This window comes from Erinaceus europaeus, chromosome 7, assembly GCF_950295315.1.
Source record: "Erinaceus europaeus chromosome 7, mEriEur2.1, whole genome shotgun sequence".
NCBI classification, from domain to species: Eukaryota; Metazoa; Chordata; class Mammalia; order Eulipotyphla; family Erinaceidae; genus Erinaceus; species Erinaceus europaeus.
The window spans coordinates 73,885,459-73,910,258 of NC_080168.1; the positions used below are offsets into that span (position 1 = coordinate 73,885,459).

At 41.3% G+C, this 24,800-nt stretch overlaps 1 protein-coding gene across 2 annotated transcripts in view; it reads left to right on the forward strand.

Moving 5' to 3' along the window:
- The first annotated feature begins 10,196 nt into the window (after window positions 1–10,196).
- Window positions 10,197–24,800, forward strand: part of TNFSF11 (TNF superfamily member 11) — a 32,572-nt gene continuing 17,968 nt past the window's right edge. For both annotated transcript variants that reach the window (XM_007528946.2, XM_060194768.1), the window contains exons 1-2: window positions 10,197–10,472; window positions 16,901–17,068. In XM_007528946.2, coding sequence (XP_007529008.1) covers window positions 10,281–10,472; window positions 16,901–17,068 — 360 coding nt within the window. In that variant the 5' untranslated portion in view covers window positions 10,197–10,280. The remainder of the gene's footprint in view (window positions 10,473–16,900; window positions 17,069–24,800) is intronic.

The following is a 24,800-nucleotide window of genomic DNA, read 5'->3' on the forward strand; positions in this document are numbered from 1 at the left end:
GTTGAGTACACATGTTATAATGCACAAGGATCCAGATTCAAGTCCCCGATCCCCACCTGTTAGGGGGAAAGCTTTGTGAGTGGTGAAACAGTGCTGCAACCCTTTTTCTGTCTCTCTTCCTCTCTTATCTACCCCTTAACTTTTGACTTCTGTCTCTACCCAATAAATAAATAGAATTTTATAGAAAAAAAATTCAACCTGTTACAAGCCTGATTCATTTCTCAATATGTTAAGCTTTAGTATGGGCATATCCCCAAGTCTTTAGAGTCTGTTGGTCTGGGAGGGGAGGGGACAGGTACAGACAGCCAACAACAAACACTGCATGTAAGACTTCAGTCTTACAGCAAGTTAGTGACTGAACTTCCTACTCACTTCTAGCCTACATCAGACCTGCTTTCCTTCCACATGGAGCCAGTACAGAAAAAGCAAAGTCCTATGGTGAATCCAAAATGGTATGAAAAGATGAGGCTGGACAGTTTGGCTGTGCAGTGGAGCCCATTAATTATAGTGGATTGTGATTGTGTTTATTTGTTTAAACTCATCTTGGTGTTGCAGAACTGCTTTCCTTGGGCATTAAACAGCAACCTGTGGTTGAACGTCTAGGGCCAGGAGACAGAGAGAGGCTCTCAGTCCGTCACTAGGTTGGAGCCCTGTATGATGAGGGTTCACTCAGGTCTCATAGAGAAACATCTTTTGAATTGGAGTGGTTCTCAGGACCTGCTGCCATCTTTCTTGCCATCAGCTCCAATGTCTTGCAGATTAAACGTATGGTTTGGGAGTGAGGGGGCTGGGAGGATGGGAAGAGAGAAACACAAGTCCTTTCCTAAATGCCTTTGTCCCTGCCCCAGACTGTGGTAAAATCAGGCAGGGAACAGCTGGCCAGCCGTGTTTGTTTAAGCTGTTGACTAATCTCTGAGTTCATGTGCTAAGCTGGTTCATGAAGTTCTTGAACTTTTCTCCTTGGGCTTCTGGCACAGTGAGAATGAAATAGGAAACTGGCACTATCTTTGAAAGAAGCCAGTGGGACTGAGTAAAATAAATGTTTGATTTGGAAGTAAGAGTCAAGATATTCAAAGAAAGCTACATTGTATTAACAGACAACCCCGCTGTGTGCAGTATGGAGACCAGGGTGAAAATGAATTTTCTTTCTTTTTTTTTTCTTTTTCATTTAAGAAAGGATTAATTAACAAAACCATAGGGTAGGAGGGGTACAATTCCACACAATTCCCACCACCCAATCTCCATATCCCACCTCCTCCCCTGATAGCTTTCCCATTCTCTATCCCTCTGGGAGCATGGACCCAGGGTCATTGTGGGTTGCAGAAGGTAGAAGGTCTGGCTTCTGTAATTGCTTCCCCGCTGAACATGGGCGTTGGCTGGTCGGTCCATACTCCCAGTCTGCCTCTCTCTTTCCCTAGTAGGATGGATCTCTGGGGAAGCGGAGCTCCAGGACACATTGGTGGGGTCTTCAGTCCAGGGAAGCCTGGCCGGCATCCTGATGACACCTGGAACCTGGTGACTGAAAAGAGAGCTAACATACGAAGCCAAACAAATTGTTGAGCAATCATGGACCCAAAGCTTCTATACAAAACTATGCTTATTGGGTTCATGGTCTATATCAGCACTGTCTGTAGAATATCTACCATGAGAATCTTTGCAGTGTGTGTCATTGATAGCACAATATGGCAGTCACTGGGCATGTGGAGCTGTGGAACATTTGGAATGAGATGCATGCAACAGAGGGACTACATTTTCTCAGCACCTCACTAATTACTGAGATTAGTGACTATGAGACTAAAGAGCACACATCTGTCTCCTCTTCCCTTTTTCTGGTTTTTATCTCTTATTAATACTTTGTATTCAGCATCCTTTCACAAAGTCTGAGTATCAGAATGGTCCAGTGGCTCTTGAGTCCAAGCAAGTAGAGTTCTTGACAGAGGTGTGAAGAAAATGAATTACTCAGTAATTAGTGAGGTGCTGAGAAAATGTAGTCCCTCAGTTGCATGCATCTCATTCCAAATGTTCCACAGCTCCACATGCCCAGTGACTGCCATATTGTGCTATTAATGACACACACTGCAAAGATTCTCATGGTAGATATTCTACAGACAGTGCTGATATAGACCATGAACCCAAAAAGCATGGTTTTGTATAGAATGCATTTCAAAATATTTTACAAATTTCTTTCTGTGAAGGGTCAGTTAAAATCAGAGAGGAGAGGAAAGGAATATTGATAAAGTGACTAAAAGGTGTTAATTGTATGATGAAGAATAGAATAGAATAGAATTGCATTATTTAGTGGTAAGCTTAATATACTTTATACAGATACAGATTTCATTGACACCTGGAACCTACATAATGCAATAATATACTGCTTTATTATAATTTGTTTTAGTTGCTAATTTGTATTTCAGGACTCAAAATCACCAGGTTATTTACCCATCTGATGATTCATCTACTGTACAACATCCCCAACAAGTCTCTCCTATAGGAATTGAAAACACTGTGGGGAGTAGATAGTATAGTAGTTATGCAAAGAGACTCTCAAGCCTGAAGCTCTAATGTCCCAGGTTCAGTGCCCCACACCACCATAAACCAGAGCTGATAAGTGCTGTGGTAAAAAAAATAATTGAAAACACTCCAACTTGAATGAAAACTTGATTTTCAAGGCAGGCAATTTTATCAGTGGATTCCTGCCCCCCCAATCTACAATAGTTTTTCTAATCCAAAACAATGATTTCAGACATCATAATTTTTCTTTGAAAGTACTGATAACTTTTATGTTCATTTAAATACCTTTACAGATGAGTCACATAGTTTCATTACAGTTGTGTATAGAAAGAGTAAATTTCAGATGTAAATGAAATGTCAAAAACAAAATGAGGCTATACAGTTCTCTGCCCACTTTTCCTGTGGTATGCTAATAATATTCTACAAAATAAGCTTGGGTACTTAACACAGCCAAATGAACTTATTGCTAATATTGATGCCACTTATTTTCTCCATGATTTTTCTTTTCAAAAATATTCCACCATTGAAAATTGAGTGAATTTTCCCAGATTAAAAAAATAATAACTTTGTCAACCCCATTGTACTCAGCCTGCCCAGTGCACCTTTGGTGTGACCTGCAGCCTTCCTACTATTTGTCTCTACTTGCTCCTGTCAGGAATTCCTCTGACCTCCTCACAGTTCTATCCAACATTTCTAACTGCAGTTGACTGTCAAGGAGATTTTATTGCTTTAATTTCTCCCCCTTCTTCTCTTTCTCCTCTCTCTCTCTCTTGATAGAGCCAGAGACAATGAGAGGGATGATAGGGAGAGAGAATGATAGACAACTGCAGTGGAGCTGTTGGTAGCAGATAACTATAATTTTTATCTATCAAGTGATGCAGCCTCAATCCTCAACATTTGTTTAAATATATGCTCTTTAATGTTTTGAATTATCTCTCTTTGTCCCTCAACCCATGTTGAGGTTGAATTTATTATCAATTAATTATTTTATTTTTAAATATTTTTATTTTATTTATTATTGGATATAAAAAGAGGGAAATTGAGAGAGGAGGGGTGATAGAAAGGTAAAGAGAGAGAGAGAGAGAGAGACACCTGCAGCCCTGTTTCACCACTTGTGAAGCTTTTTCCCTGCAGGTGGGGAACAGGGGCTTGATCCTGGGTCCTTGCGTACTGTAATGTGTACACTTAGTCAGGTGCACTACTGCCTGACTCCTAAGGTTGAATTTATTTAATCTCTGGACTCATATTGATTCAGGTCTATATCCACACATATCTGATTGTAGATTTAATCTGATGTTTATCTTTCAACTACACGAATCAGTAAATTGCAACTCAAGTAAAAAAAAAATCCCATCTCAATACACCAGATTATCCAGAATCATTGTATTATTTACAACTAAATATTGATATAAATTTGAATCTTCCACTTTTTTCTTGATCTTGGAATGTCTTAATACCTATCAGTTTACTAGGGCTTTGACAAAATTATTTTTATGATTTTGGCAACAAATCAACTAGTAAGCCAATATATTAATATTAATAATTAATATATCAACAGATACATGTATGTATTAATACACTAATATTAAGAATTCATATATATATATGTACATATATATATATATGTAGTCACAGTATATAAGACAGATATGCCCCATCAGGACTGAACACATAATTGTCATAATACAATTATCTTTTGTTTAAGATCACCCCCTGATCAATTCTCTCTGAGTAGCTTTTAACCAAGGATAACTTTTAATCATTATCTTTGCCTAACATGAGCTCTCTCACTCCTTAGAATATGCAAGACCCTACTGTTATAATATTCTCACTGCACTTGTACTTTGTCTTCGTAGCATATATCATAAGTTAATTATTTATATGGTAATTTTTTCAGTGTTTCTTTCCTGTTAGAGTATAAGCCCCCAGCCTGTCTTGAGTAGTAACCAACTCAGTGCTTGGAATACAATGGGTTCTCACTAGTAGACCTGCAGAATAAAAGGGTGAGTAAAGTGTGCATAAATGTCCTAAGAACAGAAGCTATAGGCTCTGTGGAGGCACAAAATAAAAGGAACCAACTTGGGTTAGGGGAATTGAGAAATATGTCTGGAGAAGTGACATTTGTGTTTAGAGAAGGAAGAGGAGGACAGGGATATAGTAGAAAAGATCACACTACAGCTAGGGAGTCATAATTGAACTGATACTAAAAAGCAGCTGAGTCAGATTGTGAAAGACCATTCAAGATATATATTAGTGTAGACTTTATGTCAGCAACATTTATAAGCTATTGGCAGTAGAGAAATGATATAACATTTTTTCTTTAAAAAGGGATCCTGGGGCCAGGCGTTGGCGCACCTGGTTGAGTATACGTCACAATGCGCAAGGACTCAGGTTTGATCCCCCAGGCCCCACCTGAAAGGGGAAAGCTTTGCCAGTGGTGAAACAGGGCTGCAGTTCTTTCTCTCTCTCCCCCCCCCCCACACTATATCATCACCTTCCCTCTCTATTTCTGACTATGCAATAAATAAATAAAGATAATAAAAAAATTTTTAAGGTATCCTGATCTCATGTATGTGACCCAGGCCAGAACCTTGCCCTGATTGCATCGAAGGAAGCTTTAATGCTGTGGTCTGGTTTCTCTCTCTCTCTCTCTCTCCCCTTGCCTCTCTTCTTTCTCTGTATTTATCTTTAAAAAGAAAAATGGATGGAGCTTGAAGGAATCATGCATGTTAAGCGAGATAAGCCAGAAAGAGAAGGATGATTATGTGATGATCCCACTCAGCCTTTTGTTGAAAAATAAGAGCAGAAGGGAAAACACAAAGCAGAACTTGGACTGAAGTTGGTGTATTGCACTAAAGTAAAGGATGCTGGGGTGGGAGGAGTGTTCAGTTCAAATAAGATGGCAGAGGAGGACCTAAGTGTGTGTGGGGGGACAGAGTCTTATGTGGGAAACTGAGAAACGTTATATATGTACCAACTATTATATTTACTGTCAACTGTAAACCATTAATCCCCCCAATAAAGAAAAAAATGACCCCCTCTCCCAAAGAAAAAGAAAGAAAAAAGTCATTATCAGCGTGCATGTGCATAATGCTATTCAGGGACAATCAGGATGGGAAGCAGTGGGGTGTATTAGGTGACGTGATTAAAACTGTGTCTTGGCCTGGAACAGTGCCATGGACTCTGTAGATTTCTTCACTCATTTTCTCTCCCCTCCCTCCATTACTTACTCATTGGAAGAAAATACTGAATTGGGGAAGATTATGGTAGAGAAGAATTAGTAGTCATTTTCATTTGCAAACTGAATTGGGACTGATCCTCACAAAGACATCCACAGTCTCCCAGGCTGGGGACAGGTGGCCCTGCTCACTGCTTCCTCCAGGCCAGCATCAGGAGCCCACCCTGCTGGCCTTGGGCATTACCCTGCTTCCTCTGGCCGACACAGGGACATCAGTCCATCGCAGCAAAACTGCCATTTCTACCGTTCTCATACAGGCTTGTAGTTTCATGGCCTGGCGGGGCTTCCAGATGTCCTTCCTCTCATATCCACTGATTTATCTCTTTTGTCATTTAGATTCTGGATCTTACAGATGTTCTGGGTGTTCATAGCCCCAAGGGAGGTAAGTTGATGGGTGTCTCCTTAAGGGTGCCAGAGATCGCCTGTAGGACCTGCTCACTCTCCTCCCTCACCAGTTATGGCCTTGGACTTTTTTTTTTCTGTGAATGATGACATAAATTATGTACTAGGGAAGCCAGGACTCAATGGGAGGACCTCTTTAAGGTACTAAAGGAAGTACCAAACAGTTGGACTTTCATACGAAAAATTATTTTTGTTTCCTATTTATTTATTTTATTGCCACCAGAGTTATTGCTGGGGCTCGGTGCCAGCACTCTGAACCCACAGCTCGGAGCAGCCATTTTTCCTTTTATTTCTTTCTTGTTTCATTTGACAGGACAGAAATTGAGAGGAGGTGGGAAGATAAAGGGCACAGAGACAGACACAGACACTAATAGACCTGCTTCACCAATTGTGAAGCATCTCCCCTGCAGGTGGGGAGTAGGGTCTTGAGCCTAGGTCCTTCCACATGGTAATATGTATGCTTAACTGAGTGCACCATTGCCTGCCCCCCTCATATGACAAACTCTATAGGAATGAATGACATGGTAATATCTATGAAGCTACTGAGCTAAACTGAATATGATTCAGAGATATGAGAAGTCTTTGTGTAATCTAAGGAGGAAATTTTCAAGGGATAAAGATATATATATATATATATATATATATATATATATATATATATATATATATAAACTTGAAAGGGAGCCAGGCAGTGGTGCACCCAGTTAAGCGTATATGTTACAAAGTGCAAGGACCTGTGTTCAAGCCCCTGGTCCCTACCTACAGGGGGAAAGCTTCATGATCGGTGAAGCAGGGCTGCAGGTCTGTCTGTCTATCTCCCCTTCTCTCGTGATTTCTCTCTGTCTCTACCCAATAATAAACAAATAAATAATAAAATTAAAAAAAAACCTTGAAAGAGACAGAAGTAGTTACAGTAAAGTCATAATGCATTTAGTGATAACACATTAAACTTTTCTTTCCACCTTAATAATAATAATTTATAAAAAGAATGTGATATAGAATTATTTTCCCAAAGAGGAGGAAGGGGAGGGAAATAACACTTGCTCCCCAAGATTGGCAAACAAGTTGTGGGTTGAGCCCTACATTTCTAGTATACTGGCAAATTGCTTCTGTGAATCTGAACATTGTTTCTCTCTACTTGAATATGTCTATACATCTCTATCTCTGTCATTGATCCCACTTAGAACTCAGTACATTTCAAAGGGCAACCAGGTTAGATTAAAAAGATTAAACCAGGTTAGATTAAAAAGCGCCTGTACAAATGAAATTTCTTCAAATTCAAAAATGTTTTTATCGAATTTGAAGAGAATTCACTTGTAAAGCAAAAAACATGTTTTACTTTGAAGAAATTTCATTTGTAGAGCTAAAACACTTTTGAATTCAGAGAAATTTCATTTGTACAGGTGCCTTTTAGTCTAACCTGGTTGCTCTTCTTTGAAATGCACTGAGTTCTAAGTGTAATAAAGGACACAACATTTAGTAATCTAAGGATGTGTCACATGTGATGACTTTTGCCTGTAGATTAGACACCTATGCACACAGAAATTGTGAAATTTCAAAGTATTAATAAAAAGTGGAACTATCAAAATTTGATAGAGACAGACAAAAATTGAAAGGGAGGGGCCAGGTGGTGGTGCACCTGGTTAAGTGCACACATTACAGTGCGTAAGGACCCAGGTTCAAGCCCCTGGTCTCACCTAAAGAGGGAAAGCTTTATGAGTGGTAAAGCAGGGCTGCAGGTGTCTCTCTGTCTCTCTCCCTCTCTACCTTCCCTCCCCCTCTCAATTTCACTCTGTAATAATAAAATAAAAAATTTAAAAAAATAAAATAAAATTGAAAGGGAAAGGGGAGAGGGAGAAAGAGAAACACCTGCAGCACTGCTTCACCTCTCCTGAAACTTCCATTTGCTGTGGGGACTGTGGGCTTGAACCCAGGTCCTTGTGCTAGACCTTTGTGTTCTACTGGATGTATGTAACACCACCTGGCTCCCAGTATCCTAAGTTTTTACAGTTACTAAGTTTTCATTACCGACACCTCCATTTCTTCCCACTAAAGATGCATCGTGTAACTTGTTAGCAAGATTAATGTTAGCATTTTTTAAGGACCACAATTCTGACTAAAATGTTTAAAAACAACAAAGAACCTGGGGGCCTGGAGGTAGCTCAGCGGGTTAAGTGCACATGGCGAGATCCTGGTTCCAGCTCCAGGCTCCCCACCTGTAGGGAGGGGGTTGCTTCTCAAGCAGTGAAGCAGGTCTGCAGGTGTCTATCTTTCTTTCCCCCTCTCTCCTCTCCTCTCTCGATTTCTCTCTGTCCTATCCAACAACAGCAGCAATGACAATAATAACAAGGGCAACAAAATGGGAATAATGGCCTCCAGGAGCAGTGGATTCATAGTGCAGGCACCGAGCCCCAGCAATAACCCTGGAGGGAAAATAAACCCTGAAAAGTTTTCTTTAGAAAAGAAACTAACATTTAACTGTACCTCAGCTTTGTATAAAAATCCCTCTTTCTAGACTAGTGGTTAGATAAAACCTACTAGGTAGGCTAAATCTGAGTGTTTTCAGGGTCCTAAAAGGAGACAGATGCCAATCAGGGCGGTCATAGGAAGAACTCTGCAGGAATGTAACACATGGTCCTAAAGATAGATGAAGGTATTGAGTCATACCCCCCTCTACCTTTGATACTCTTCTCTTCCTCCCCCCCTCTTCTTTCTTCCTTCTCTTTCTTTTTTAATATTTTCTTTATTTGGATAGAAAATTGAGAGGGAGGGGAGAGATTGAGAGAGAGAGAGAGAGAGAGAGAGAGAGAGAGAGAGTGAGTTGCAGCACTGTTTCACTGTTGTTGAAGCTTCCTCCTGCAGGTGGGGGCCAGAGGCTTGAACCTAGGTCCTCTTGCACTATAATGTGTGTGCTCAAGGAGGAGCGTTACTGCCAGCCAGCCTCCCCCCCCCTTAACCCTTTCCCTCTCTGCCTTCCAAATTGAATTTTAGTTGGATGCTATAGGCTATTTTTCCTACATTCAAAACTTGCCTTACTGAAAGTGACTTTGTTGGATTTAGTAAGAGGCTCTGGAATTTCCTACATTCGTCTGCCAAAACACCTAATTTAAAACTTGCATTTGTAGCCATGACAGGGGCTGTTATCTTCAGGATCCCAGAGGCTATTCCAGTGCTGATGCCTCTTTTCTTTTTGATTTATTACTTTTTAGCTTTATTTTATTTGCTAGGACAGAGAAATCTTAGAGGGAAGAGGGAGAAAGGGAGAGAGAACGAGCGAGATACCAGGACTTGCAGACCTGCCTCACCATGCTTATGAAAACTTTCCGCTGCAGGTGGAGGAGCGGGTGCTTGAACATTGGTCCTTGGCGTATTGTAATGTGTGTACTCAACCAGGTACGCCACCACCTGGCCTGTACTTTTCTTCCTTCCTTCTCCTTCCTTCTCCTACCATCCTCCTTCCTTCCTCCCTCCCTCACACCCTTCCTTCCTCCCTCCCTCACACCCTTCCTTCCTCCCTCCCTCACACCCTTCCTCCCTCCCTCCCTCCCTCCCTCCCTTCCTTCCTTCCTTCCTTCCTTCCTTCCTTCCTTCCTTCCGGAAAGCTCCTTCAGAGAACACAAGTACAAGTACGGGGGTAGAAACTCTCATGCCTGAGGTTCCAGGTTCAGTTCCCCGCATCACCATAAACCAGAGCTGAACAGTGCTCTGGTATTAAACAAACAAACAAAAAACAGAGAACACTAGTACAAGGTAACAACTTTGGTCACAGAGGGCAGGGCCTTCTATGCTACCCCTTCATTGCTCGCCCTCCCCAGCCCGTCCCCAGGCCCTCAGCTGAAGGTGGGCAAGCGGTTTGGGAGCTGCGGGAAGAGCAGCAGCCCCTCCAGCCCGGGGGCCAGGGGAGGAGGCCGGGCTGCGGCGAGGGAGGGAGGCGGGGGAGCAGGGCGGGAGCGGAGAGGCCGCGACGCCCCGGCTGATTGGCTCCCAGCGCCTGGGGGGCGCTGTATAAGGACAGGGCGCCCTGTCCGCGCGTCCAGGAGTTCTGCCCGGCTCACCGCGCCCCGCCTGGGTCCCGGCCCCGCGACTGGGGCGGACGAGGCGGACAGTGAGCCGGGAAGGAGCGAGCGCCATGCGCCGCACCAGCCGCGACTATAGCAAGTCCCTGCGCGGCGCCGAGGAGATGGGCAGCGGGGCCGCCCCGCACGAGAGCCCCCCTCCGCCGGCGCCCGCCGCGCCCCGCTCGCTCTTCCCCGCGCTGCTGGGGCTGGGGCTGGGCCAGGTGGCCTGCAGCGTGGCGCTTTTCCTCTACTTCCGAGCGCAGGTGAGAGTGGGTGCCGCCTGCGGGTTGGGGGCGCACGGGGGAGCCCCCCGCGCTCGGAACTCCGAGTCTACTCCCCACTAGCCCCGCAGACACGGAGGGGGTGTGGCTGGGGTGCACCTGGGCGCGCGCACCCACCTTGGCGCTTTGCGCACGCAGAGCCGGGCGCTGGCCATAGCCACCGAGCATTTGAATCTCCCCCGGAGACGCCGCATTGGCCGCTGTCTCCCGGCTAACTGCGTCGCCTTGGAGCTCGGCGCCTCCGCACATAGGCACCTGTCTTCCCGCCCTGCGCTTCGGGAGGGTGGCGGGAACCGGCCGCTCCAGGGCCGCGGGGCACGCGGGGCGGGTAGCGGGCTGGGAGCCGGGGGGCAGAGAGGAAGGGGTGGATGTGTAATAGCATGCTTTCTGGCGGTTTGAGCTCGCGTGTTTTCTTGGAAATTGCAGTGCAGTCAGTTGGATTCATTCAAATGTTCTTGTCTGATGATGTGAACTTTTTTTTCCTCAGAGGAAGTGGGGGGCTGACGGTGCAATTTCTTTCTTTCTTTCTTTTTTTCTTCTTCTTTATGGGAAAAGAGTTTTGGGTCTTGGACTTCACTGAGTTCAGATTCAAAGGTGATTACTAAAACTGGATGCATCAAAACAGCCCCCACCGCACACACTGGGGACCCCCTGTAATTGCATTTTGTCATGGACAGCTTTAGAAATCCTGTAAGCTGTGCTTCTCAAAAAGTTGTTTTTTTTAATGCATTAATAAAAGCAACTTTTACATATGGCCATTGGTACCTTAGCGGCATATTAGCACATTATTATTATTTATTATTATCTTCCTACTATTATTATTACCAGAGCAATGCTCAGCAGTTTTATGGTGGTTCTGGGGATTAATTTTGAGATTTGAGAGCCCCAGGAATGAAAGTCTTTTTGCATGACGACTATTCATCTCCCCAGCTAACATACACTTTTAAGAGGTGTGAAACTGTGTCCTCAAAACATGCACATCCCTATAAACCATTGACACCTCAATTTCAAACACCTTTACCTAATGACTTTTACCCCTAAAAATACAACTTGTGAGTTGTAGCACAGATTATGCAAACCTGTATTCAAAAGTGGTGAAACATTTATTTTGTTGGATTATGCTGCAATCAGAAATGAGTGGTTTTATCCATTTTTGCCTTCCAGAATGCACCCCCACACACACATTTAATATCTGTGTATTGAGCACCTGTGTTGCACATGGTAGGTACTATTCATGGCCTTGGAGGATGAGTTAAGGACCATTCATTCAAGTCTCTGTCCACCTAATGTGTGCATGGCTTGGTGCCAGATAAGGAAGGAACTTAGAAGAAAAGACTAAACATTCATAGTCACACAAGAGCAGCCTTTACAAAAAGGAAGAAAGGTTTAGTATTTCTTTACCTGTAGTCATTTCTAATACTACAGGGGTATTTTGGGAGCCAAGTGAATGTTCACCATATAAAGAGCAGCAGGCAATAAACAACGTTCTAGGGCTCACTAGTGACTTACGCTGGCACAAGTAGTGGGAATCTTAGTGGCTTTGTAAGGAAGAGTGGTCTTCTGGGCTCTCATTATATTGATAGATGTTTGGTCTATCCTTAGGAACTGTCAGTATTAATGGTCTGGCATTTGGATATATTTACCACATACATACCATGCAAACTCCTATCATGACTTAGCAGTCTTGATACCACTTGAATAGTGAACTCTGAAAACCCATCCAAAATAAACATGAGTTAGCAAACATGGCCAGAATTTTTCATTTGGTGAATTTAATACCTGTAGATCTCTGGGAGTTTTCTGAAATGTCATGAAGACTGAGTTTCTCTAAGACTTGTAAAAATGCATTAGCCATCATCCTGAAGCCAATTTCGCACTTCATTTTAAAAAGGTCAGATATTTCAATAAAGAAATAATATTTGGAGCAATCTGTTCATAGGAATACAGTCACTAGATCTGGTTGTATTTTACTGAGCAAGGTGTCTTTATTTTTGACGCATAAAGGACTCCTAATTAGTTGGACATACATTTTGAAGTGGTTACAAATGAAATGCTGTGATGTTTAGAATTTGTTTCTTTGTTTGCTTTTTCAGAAAAAGATTTATTTATTACATGTGGGGAAGTTTCACATCACACACACACAGCCACGGGGTGGGGGGTGGGGGGTGGAGGGTGGATATTTTTGTGATTCTGGGGATCAAACCAGGAACCAAGGTGTGAAGGTTTATTGTTCTGCAAGAATTTATTTCTCTAGCTGCTAAAACTTGTTTTGGTATAATACATGGGGAGCAAGGGAACAGGGAACTTTTTTACTTCTAGATAAAACAATATTGGTATGTTTTCATAATTGTGTGTATTTGATGATCATTGGGAGGGTAATTGTACAGTTCTTAACACTTTAATATATAGGCAGGAGGCTGGCTGTTCCCCAAAGTTTTGGCTAAGGGAATAGAATCAGTTGACCTGTCACTGATTTAATATTTCCACTTATCATAGTTCCTTTGCATTAGGATTCAGTACTAAGTAAAAGATACTTTTATTATTTCCACTGAAGCTGTGAGTCAACTACTTAGGGTTTTGTAACACATTTGAATTAGAATGAAATCATTTGGTATCAGGTAATACTTCTGCATTTTACAGTAAAAGATGAGAAAAATGGAGCAAGTAGCAGTGTTTTGTCGGGGGGGGGCACTCTGAAAATTCTCGAGAAAGCAATTTAATTTTAAATTTATTTAAAAGTGCACAGACTAGTATAAAAATTTCAGTGACTTAAAAATCCCTTTTCAACTCATGTCTGAATATTTACAAATGATTTAGACTCATGAGTGTTTGTAGATTGTCTCTGCCTAGATTAAAAAACAAAACAAAAAACTGTACTAGTTCCAGTATAGACTGGCTCCCACCACTCTGGAGCCTCCCCCCACCCCCAATCAAACTTGCCAAAGAAAAAAATAGCTTGTGGCTTTTGCTATATATTTACCACATAGTATTCATACTTTGGTTTACAAAGGCAAAAGAAAAAGAAACTTTGAAAAAGTTGCTTGTAAAATGTGTGTGCTTTTTTTTTCCTTCAAACATTCATGACCATATTCAAAGTTTTGAGTTGAATGCTTCCAAGATAAGCTTTTCCGAAAACTCAAACTGCTACCCTTTGAAACCCTTTCATCAAGTCCCCCCTTCCCCCTCCCCTTGATCACATAGCATCTCCCTGCTACCCCAAGAGCAGCTGCTGTTGTGAATCTGTTATAGAGGTGTGCAGGCTGCCTGCTTGAAAGAAGCAGATAACGCAGTGGCACAAATGTCAACATCCTCTCTCAGTTCACCTTGAAAATGATTAAGTTTCAAGGAAGTTAAAAAAAAAAAAAAGTACTTATTTCTCATGAACTACCTCATCTGATAAATGCACTTTCAAAAAGTTCATCTAAATCAGATAGTCAAGGCTCAGTGATGTTTCCTATGTCTGTCCAATGAATTCATCTGTGACTCCGTTAGCTGTGATTTGGGGTGCATTTCTGTGAAATAAAGGGGCTGCTTCCTCCACCCCAGCCTTTTTAGTACCTAGTGAATTCAATTTACTGGGAGGTGGGGTTGGGGGTGTTTCAAGTGGTTTGCTACACTAGAAATACTCCCATTTCAGATTTGTAATGTGCAAACTATCGAGTAGCTAAAATAAACCAGAAAGGAACATTATACAGACTGCAGTGTTCCAGGGAGTAGCTCTTTGGGTGGGAAATACATTCCTTGTGCCCCTAGATGTGATGAGGGTTGTGGAGTGTCTCATACCAACTCTGTTCTCTGTCCTGCAGCCCCTCCCATGGGGAAACCACAGGCACACAAGTCCTCCTTCCCTCTGTGTGTGGCTGACCCCCACCCAGAATCTCTGTCCTTTTCTCCTGCTCTCCATTTTCAAGAAAGGAGAGCTGCTTGAGCACTGAAATGAAAACTCAGTTGATCCTAGGAAGAAAATACATTTCTAACGCTTGATCCTTAAGAAATATTGATGACTATCTGTATTAATTAGGTATGCCAGGTTTGATGACTGCTTTTAGGGGAATAGTGAGTAGTTGGTATGTTTTGGCTTTAATGTTGCTCTCAAGTAGTGGTTTTCAGTTGTACTTTTGAAGCATTTTGAGAGTCAGTTTGCCCCCTTACAGAGGAAAATTGATTAAATCAGCTTGTGGTGGGTTCAGGGAATGAACTTTTTTTTTTAAAAAAAAACAAGAGATGAGTCAAAATCTTTATATCTCTTTGCATCAAATTTATCCCTTGGGATTGTAGCATTTTTGTACTAATAGGTGTTACTTGTGAACAATTTGAATCTGTGTCGAAGGAAACCTGAAGTCATTTTTATCACAGAAAATCTTATTTGCATATTTGATAATTTAAACATTTCTCAAACTGTAATGTTTATTAGAATCACCTGAGCTCTGAGTAAAACGAGCCACACAGAATGAAATAGCTTTTTTAACCTCCTCCAGGTGCACCTACCCACAACCTGCAGGTACTAGGACTACCTTTAGTAGTGGAGTGTGGTGACTCCTGCTTCTGTTAGGAGGTGCTTAGCTTGGCAGACAGAGGAGCAGTTGATCTAATTTTAGGGTCCTCAGGCATTTCCCTACTAATACCACATTGTTCCTTGAGCTCAGCAGTTTTCTGGTGGTGAGTGTGCTGTGACCTTTGCCCTATTCTTCATCCTCCAGGTCTGAACTCAGTGACCTGACATATAAGTTTCTCTGGCTTCTCTGGTTTTGTGGGATAATTATTGGCATAAGGTTGTTTGTCCTTTTTTTGGCATATGATTGAAAGCAACATTAAAAACTCATGTGTTATAATTTATACTAATTATTTGAGGCAATATGAAAAATGTGGGTTGCAAATAATTTCACTTAATGAGCTCGTCCTCTCTCCCTCTCTCCCTCTCTCCCTCTCTCCCTCTCTCCCTCTCTCTCCCTCTCTCTCCCTCTTTCTCCCTCTCTCTCCCTCTCTCTCCCTCTCTCTCCCTCTCTTTCCCCTCCCTCCCCTCCCTCCCCTCCCTTTCTCCCTCCCTCTCTCCCTCATGGTTCTAGATATTCCTTAGGTTTATAAGACCAGAATGATAAAATTTATACTTCATGGTATGTATTTGTTGAAAGGCTACAATTTCATTTTGAGAATTTCTGGTGGCCAATTAGTAAACCTGCACTTTTTTTTTTCTGAATTTCTTTTAAAATGACAATTTAACTGCAGAATGAGAAAGTTGGTGTTGACTGGACCTCGGTTGTATAACTTATTTTTAAATATTTATTTTATTTATTTATTCCCTTTTGTTGCCCTTGTTGTTTTATTGTTGTAGTTATTGTTGTTGTCGTTGTTGTTGGATAGGACAGAGAGAAATGGAAAGAGGAGGGAAAGACAGAGTGGGGGGAGACAAAGAGGGGGAGAGAAAGATAGAAACCTGCAGACCTGCTTGTGAAGCCACTCCTGCAGGTGGGGAGCCAGGGCTTGAACCGGGATCCTTAAGCCGGTCCTTGCGCTTTGTGCTACCTGCGCTTAACCCACTTAGTATGACTACCCCCCCCATCCAGTTTTTAACCTACCAGTATGAAAATACTCATGAAGCATCTGGAAAGGGGACAAGGTCCATAATTAAAATAACCCACCCTCAGTTATCTCCATGCTTTACTTGAAAGCTGAAACTACAGTAAAGACTTTGTCATAGATCCTGAAAGAGAAGTTGGGAGAGAGATGCAGGGGTAGTGGGTGGGTAGGTTGTGGTACTTCAGGAATTGCTGATCCGGCACCTGTCAACCTTAAGATCAGTCGATAACTTGCTGACGCTATTTGGGGTGGAACACACCCTTACATTATAAGAATTTTAGTATACTTCCCTTCTCAGCTTAATGTGACACCAAATATGATCATATATCCACTGCCACTGGTCAGTGGCATCCCCTGAGCTGAAAAACACTGATGAGAGGTCCAACACAGATGGAATTATGCTCATGGCATTGGGTTCTCCAGGGAAGCAGGGACTAGATCTCTCCTCCTTTAATTGATTAAAGAATGTATTTGTTAAGGACAAAGACCAGGCTAACATGGGAGCTAAAGGCAATGTTAATTTTCCCAGAGTTATACAAACCAACTGCATGTGACTTTGTTGACCCATCTCCTCAAGGACATTCATACTATTTTTTTTTTTTAATTTCCCCATGAATCTTTCATGTGCACTTGTATTTGGGTATGAGAGTCAACTATTCATAAAAATGAGTAAGGTAAAATTTTAAATCATTGAGGATAACTGTACTCCTTGTTAATAGCTGAGGGCATAAAGTCTCTAGCATCATGAATATTTTTGTCTTTCTGTCACACTTGCTTAAATAGTAAAATAATTAAGGACAATTGGTCTAAGACCCTTGTGTTCTTCTCTTCAGATGGATCCTAATAGAATATCAGAAGATGACACTCACTGCATTAATAGAATTTTCAAACTTCAGGAGAATGCAGATTTGCAAGACACAACTCTGGAAAGTCAAGACTCAAAATTAATACCTGATTCCTGTAAGAGAATTAAGCAGGCCTTTCAAGCAGCTGTGCAAAAGGTGAGTTGCATTTGAGGTTCTAAGTCAAAGATCCTTGCTGCCTGCTGAAACTCATGCTGGCTAAGTTCTTTTGACTGTATTCTTTTTGTTTTAATCCTTTATAAAAGAGTTAAGAAGAACCTGTCAGGGGGCATCAACAGAACTCCTTTGAAGTTGGTAATAGTCACTTTTGGTGAAGGGAAATATTCATACAGATATCTTCTTTCTTTCTTTTCTTTCTTTCTTTCTTTCTTTCTTTCTTTCTTTCTTTCTTTCTTTTTTAAGATAATGGATTTAAATTCATACTTGAAAAGGGACAAAGATGGTTTGTGGTAGTCAAAGGGTCAGTTTACTAGTTTGAATTCCCTGACCTAGAAACCATTCCCTTAGTTCACAAGACTCTGGTAGCTGTTTCCTCTGTCTTTGGTTTTGTAATGGTAGGATCCCCTGTTCCACATCTGTTGCTTCAGGACTCTGTTGAGAATAAGTGTAACTGATCTACTGTTGTCATCTGTGGTGAGGAGACAGGCAAGTGGAGCAGGAAGTGATGTGGGTGAGAAGGAAGGAGATGGGGGCTGAGACAACCAGGGACTCCTTTTTCATCAACAACTACAACAGAGAGACACTTGATTCAGTGTTCACATGCCTGCCTTATTTCCCCCGGATAATGCCACTTGAGAAAATGCTACAGCCTTATAATTGTTTTATTGAATAACTTCATACAAGATTGGGGGAAAGCCCGTGCATACCTGGGGCAACGAGTGTTATTTGCATGTTTGTCCCTGTGGATTTTAACATCCACACAGGCACCCACACCGCACCGGCACCTCTGCCTGCAAGCTCCTCCACTTACCTCAGATCTTATCTTAAAATTCGAAAATTCTTAAGATCTAGAGTTTTTATTTAGTTTATTTTTGAAAAAAAAAATCAATGTGGTGTTGTTTTACAATGAGGTAAAGGTAGGGGCATGCAGCTGTTTTGGAAAATCCTTAAAAGTCAGTAACTTCATCAAATTTAAGAGATCGCCAATTTTCACCTCCCTTTGCTTTTTCGTACATAGCAAAGAAATCAAAATGTGTTGACTAAAAACCGGAACATGATCATTGTAAACTGGGCATGTTTTACTTTCAGCTACTCAGATGTAAAATGGTGTGCTTCAAAGAATCATTAAAGTACACATTGCTCAGATGCCTGTAAAAAGGGCATATTACTTCTAAACATTACATTTGCTTTCTCATTAATTTGTTGGGGCTTAGCTTTATGCAGTAAGTGCAATATTTGTAACCATGACTTTAAATTTGGTTTTCTTTTTGTTTTATATTGTACTTTTTGGACTTTAGCAAAAATCATAATATATATATATATATATATATATATATATATATATATTTTTTTTTTTTCCCCTTAGAGACAAGGAGGTGGGGTGTGGGAGAGTAAGGGACCTTACAGCACCAAAGCTTCCTTCAGTGCAGTACGGGTGAGGCTGGAACCTGGGTTGCATATATGGCAAAGCAGTGCACCATTACTTCATTTTATAAAATAACTTTCTTTGTATAATATTTATATTTTGCTTATTTATTTTTAAAGAGAGGAAGACCAAAGCACTGCTCAGCTCTGGCTTATGGTGATGCTGGGGACTGAACCTGGGACCTCAGAGCCTCAGGCATGAAAGCTTTTTCTGTAACCATTATGCTGTCTCCCCATCTCATTACTTCATTTTCCTTAAACTGTTTTTGATCCCGTCTCCTAAATACTGAATGATGTATCCACGTGCTTATTTACGTGCAACTAGAGTTAACCCATTACTTCAAAACTGAGCCCTTAATTATGGTAATTTCTGGCCAAGTAAACAAATCCTTCATTTCTCTTCAGATCAACTCATGTCTCTTCTTAAAATGGAGAAATAAACTTTTGATTTCATCAGTGTTCTGGTTAAATAATATGTAATTTGGGTTTCTTCTAGAAAATAAGTATGCAAGATTGGTCAAGATAATTGTGAAAAATAACATATACCATTGCAATGTATTTATGAAATGTGAGAATGGTTTGGCAGGTCAAAAGACAAACAGCACTGTCCTCATAGATACTGAGAAGTGATTGGCGAAGTTTTGTATTTCCTTTTGCTGTAGAAAACCCACCAGAAAATACAGTGAGGTAGCCTCCTCATGTTTTGCCGCTTCACTCTAACTGGAAGTGAGCTGATGAGAGGGATGAGAGAGTCGCTCCTCAGCAGAAACACTGTGAGGGTGCGCTCAGTCTTCACACCCTCACATGCTCAACGTTGCTTCCAATACTCCAGTTAATGTGATCACACGTGAGAATAAACTAAGAAAAAACACATGCAGAGGAGGCAAAATTTGCTTCCTCACTTTATGTGATATGATTATATTCTTGGGAACATCTAAAGAAACTGGAGAAACAGAAAACAGAATGAGTTTGTAAAAATTAAGATAATTACTATCACATTTTAATAGTCATAGACAAGAATCATTAGCTGTCTGCCTTTCAAACAGTAATGAGAGAATGTGACAGACTCAATTCATATTAAGTCCCTAAAAATAAACTTAGGGGAAGGGGAGATAGCATAATGGTTATGCAAAGAGACTCTCATGCATGAGGTTCAAACTCCTGGATTCAATCCCCAGCACCAAGGTAAGCCAGAAATGGGCAGTGCTCTGGTAAAATAAATAAATAAATAATAAACATAACAATGAATGAACAAAGCTTCTATGAATAAAACTAGGAAACCCCACAGAGGTGCTTAAGACAGGATTTGATAGTGTAAAGACTTGAAGACACAAAGTCACAACCATGATTACAGTATAAACTTGGGCAAAGGATAGAAGACAAGTGTGTGGAATAGCAGAGAACTCAATATGTTTAGGTATGTGTGTGAGTAAATGCAGTGTAAAATCATTTAAAATAAGGGGGGCATACTTTGTATTATTCAAAATGGTTTTGATGCCTTTGGGACAGTTTTACTATTTTTTTAAAAGAATTTATATATTTATTCATGAGAAAGATAAAGAACCATACGTCACTCTAGAACATATATTGCCGGGGATTGAACTCCTTGGGATCTCATGGTTGAGAATCCAATGCTTTATGCCACCTCCCACACCACCAGTTTTATTATTTTTTTAAGTGGATGACCTTAGAACATGTCTTCAGTGAAAACCCATCCCAGATGGAGAAAGTGGACCACCCCCCCTACCCCCAGTTATGCTGCTGCTCTGTTGTTCTGGAGACCTTTTGTTCTCCAGCTGCCTCATTAGAATATACTGTTCAGTGTCCTGTCTGGAGATTTCTTCAGTGGATGTCTTAGTAGTTAGTATGAAAGCTAAATCTGAACTGAAAGAGGCTGATGAGCAACGTGGTGAACAGTCACTATTTTCAGAGCCTTTTAGAGACATGGTACTTCACTCCAAGAGTACCACTAACTGTGAGAAATTCAGTCCCTGGCAAACCAGAAAGACAAAGATTTGTGGGCAGACCAGAATACTGAGTTGCTCTTACTTGAAGACGCAGGCTCCCTCTCACTAGTAGTGTGACTCACAGTGTGATTAGAACTTTATTTGTTCTTACTGTGCTTTAGAATTTTATCAATTAGATGTAGGTAATACGATTACACATGGATGATCCCTTTTGAAGAAGGAGGAGCTGTGATAATATGCCAATCTATGCTTGGAGATGAAAGATGCCAGTTGTTCCCCAACCCCGCCCCAGGAAAAGGATGTTTAGGAAGGAGACGAGCATTACCCACACCTTATCGTAGGAAGCAATCCATGTGTATTAAGTGCTCATATTGTGCTAGGCACTTGGGCATAAGCTCTGTATTCAAGGACTTACTCTCCTCTTCTGCTTGCCAAGTAACAGTTTGCCAAGTGTGTTGTACTTTGATGAGGATTATAGGTTAATGTGACATTCTAAACTTCTTGCCAAAATAATCAGATTTTTCATTTTTCTTGCCAGTGCTGAAAATAGGATGTGTGTATCAGACATTCATAAGTAGATTTGTATCTTCATTTTAGTTTTAATATAGCTATTGAATGAACCCAAAAAATGAAATTATATGTGTGGCTGTAATTATTATTGAGAGATCAGTGGTAACAAACGTTAGACATAAGCATAATATTACATTATATGTGTGCAAAAAAGTGGTGTTTACCCAGCCTGTCTCTGGTCAGACCAGTAATGCTATGCTGTTTTTTCTACTCGTTTTTTTTTTTTTTTTTTTTTTTGTGGCTGGAGTTTCTTGGCTTCATTTCCCCTTTAGCACAGAACCCTGAAGCCCTCCCTCTTAGTGATCCAGCCCTACCGACCACAATTTACAAAGTCTCTCATAACCGTCTTTGACAGTAAAGAAAATACTAGGGCAGATACAGCATCCCATGTATAAAGCAACACTCATTTCCAGTGCTGACAGCCTCCCTGGCCTCTAGCAGCCCCAGCAGGAGTCTACCTTATGCCCAGTGTGGAGGGCAGGAGCCTCAGCCCACTAGCCAGTATTGGTTGAAAGCCATTTCTCTGCATGAAATACACCCTGAGCACATGTGGCTATGCTTCTTCTTGACTTGAGGGGGGCAGGTTCTTGGTTTCATGTTGGTACCTAGTTGTAATACCTTCAGAAATGTAGTTGCAAAGGTATTTGAAACGTTGATGTGTAGGAGTTCTGTCGGTATATTGCTTTGCTCTGCAAAGTATATGGAGGAGGCCATCAGGGAACTTTCTAGGATGTGGTAAGAAGCAGGGGATTTAGGTGTATGTATACTTACACTATAACAGTAGCTTTTTCCCCCTTTTCCCTTTTTTGCTACCAGGGCTAACCACTGGGCCTTGGTGCCTGTAAAACAAATCCACAGCTCCTGGCAGCCATTTTTCCTTTTCCTTTTCTTTTTTATTAGAGAAAATGGGAAGAGAAGGAAAGAGAAAGAGATACCTGCAGTACTTGGTTCACCTCTTCCCCACAGGTGGGGAGTGGGATTTGAACCCTGGTTCTGGTCCTAGCACATGATGCGTTTAGCTCAATGTGCCACTGCCCAGTCCCTTAATAATAGCATTTGTTTGTTTGTTTGTTTGTTTGCCTCTAGGGTTATTGCTGGGGCTCGGTGCCTGCACTATGAATCCACTGCTCATAGAAGCCATTTTTTCCTGTTTGTTTCTTTATTTATTCGATAGGCCAGAGAGCAACTGAGAGGGGAGGGGAAGATAGAGAGGAAGAGAGAAAGATAGATACCTGCAGACCTCCTTCACTTCTGGAGAAACAACACCCCTGCAGGTGGGGAACCACTTAATAAGAGCTTTTAAAGGGCTCAGGGCGTTGGCTGAGCTGGAAAAACATAGGCCTTCCGTGCATAAGAAGGGCTTCATCCCTGCAGATTGGTGCTCTGGCTTTTCTCTCACTAAATGTGAGTGAATACATGAGTCATAAACTAACTGATTTTGCAAGCTATGTTTTTGTGAACATCTCATAGTGTGTCTACCATGCGTGTGTTTTATTTAATATTTAGATAAATATATGCAATTTAGATAAATATATGCATTTGGGAGCATCAGGCATGCCTCCAAAACAACATGGTAAAATATATGTATTTGCCACACAGAATATTTTTTTAATCATCACTGGGCTTTGCCACTGTAGGATGACATCCTCTACTCCCCCCCCTCCCCCCCCCGATAGAAACAGAGACAAAGAGGCAGAGAAAGATAGGGAAAGAGACCACAGTGCTAAAGGTTCCTCCAGTGTGGTGAGGCTGGGCTCGAACCTGGGTTGCACAGAACAAGGCAAAGTAATGCACTAACCAACTGAACTCTTTTTCCAGCCCTGTTGGCATATTATTTATTATTATTATTAATTATTATTTTAATGATTTATTTATTTCATTAGGTAGAGACAGAGAGAAATTGAGAGGGAAGGGAAGGGAGAGAGGGAGAGAGATACCTGCAGCCCTACTTCACCACTTGTGAAGCTTTCCCCCTACAGCTGTGGACCAGGGGCTTGAACCCAGCTCCTTACACACTATAATGTGTGTGCTTAACCAGTTGAACTACTGCCTGGCCTTGGTATATTCTTGATTACCCTCTTCCTCCATGCCTCCAAAGACTTACTGGACAAATAGAGGTAAGACCAGAACCATACTTGTCCAATGTAGTTGAGTGACATGCTGTTCATTCTTACCTGAAGGTTTTTTGTTTGTGTTTTTTCTAATTCCCTGGGTGATTCATACTCATTTGTCCTCATCTTCTGCAAATATTCAGAATGCACATTGCAAACTATCCCCTGATAATTAAAAATGCCCAAAGGTTCACAATGCTTCTACCTTCAAAGAAGTACTCACTGTCTAATCTACTGCAAGAAAGATTCATCGCTTAGGAAACAAAATGACCCAGAAGTTGTCTTTGTCATAGTAAGCAGCTCAGAAGTTGAGCAGTCAAGGGCTTATGGGAAGGCCTCCTCAGCAGGCACCTATTGTCTCCTGGTCCAATTTAACATCTGTGTTTGTTATTTCCAGACAAAGAAAAGGGAGAAAGAAAAGCAGGGGAATGACCTGGAAGAGAGAAATTATTACTTCTAGAAGCATCCTATTGGCTTTAACTTAACATGCACACCTTGCTGCAGGGGAGGCTGGGTGGCATAGTCTCTAGCTGAAGAAACATTTGCCAACAAAGCTTGAGGCAAGACATTGCGTATAACTCACTGGAAAAGGGCTCTCAGGCTGTGCCTGTCTTATTCAGGGAAGTGGTCTCATTGAATGAGCAAAAGTCCATCCTGTGACGTTGCCAGTTTCTATGACTTTTGAATGGCCTAAATTTCATTTATTGCTTTCATCATTATTTTTTAGATAGAGTCAGAGAGGTTCAGCATGAAAGAGACCACAGCACCAAAGCTTTCTTCAGTGTGGAAGGACTGGTCTTGAATCCGGCTGTATACATGGCAAAGCAGCGTACTACCCAAGTGAGATATTTTTCTGGGCCTTTAAATATGTGTGTGTGTGTGTGTGTGTGTGTGTGTGTGTGTGTGTGTGTGTGTGTAGTTTAGATACAGAGAGGCAGAGAGAGTGAAAGAGATGTTATTTTATCTACTAAAGGTTAGAGCACTAGAGAATTATTAAATTGCAGGAGAGAGAAAAAAAGATTTATGGGGCCAGATGGTGGCACACCAGATTAAGTGCACACATTACAATGTGCAAGGACCCAGGTTCAAGCCACTGGTCCTCACCTGCTAGAGGAAAGCTTCACAAATGTTGAAGCAGGGCTACAGGTGTCTCTGTGTCTCTCTCCCTCTCTATCTCCCTTGCCCCTCTCAATTTCTCTATTTCTATTCAATAATAAATAAAAAAAAATATTTTTTTAAAAAGGGATCTACAACTAGATTTAAATAGCATTTATCTTTTGGAGTAACATTCAGGTTTGTTTAGACATATACATCTGTGATCTTTGAATAAACCTTGATTGTCACCTACAACTTCTAGTAGGTTTTGTGGATTCAAGAACACAAATTTAAAACCATGGAGTTCTTAGGCATAAGTGGTTGTTTGCTCTAGATGTAAAATTAATCCCTTAGAATTCCAGTGCCAATTATTACAAGATGCCTGTTTCTAGACTTAAAACTAAAGTTTGTAAGAGAGCAATTAAACTTTGAGTAGATCTAAACTACTTACTGGATCGTGACCATTGTGGGTGTCATTCTGTCTTGCTTGCTTCCTAGTTAAATACACACACAGACATAATGCCTCAAGGGAGAAAATTTGCC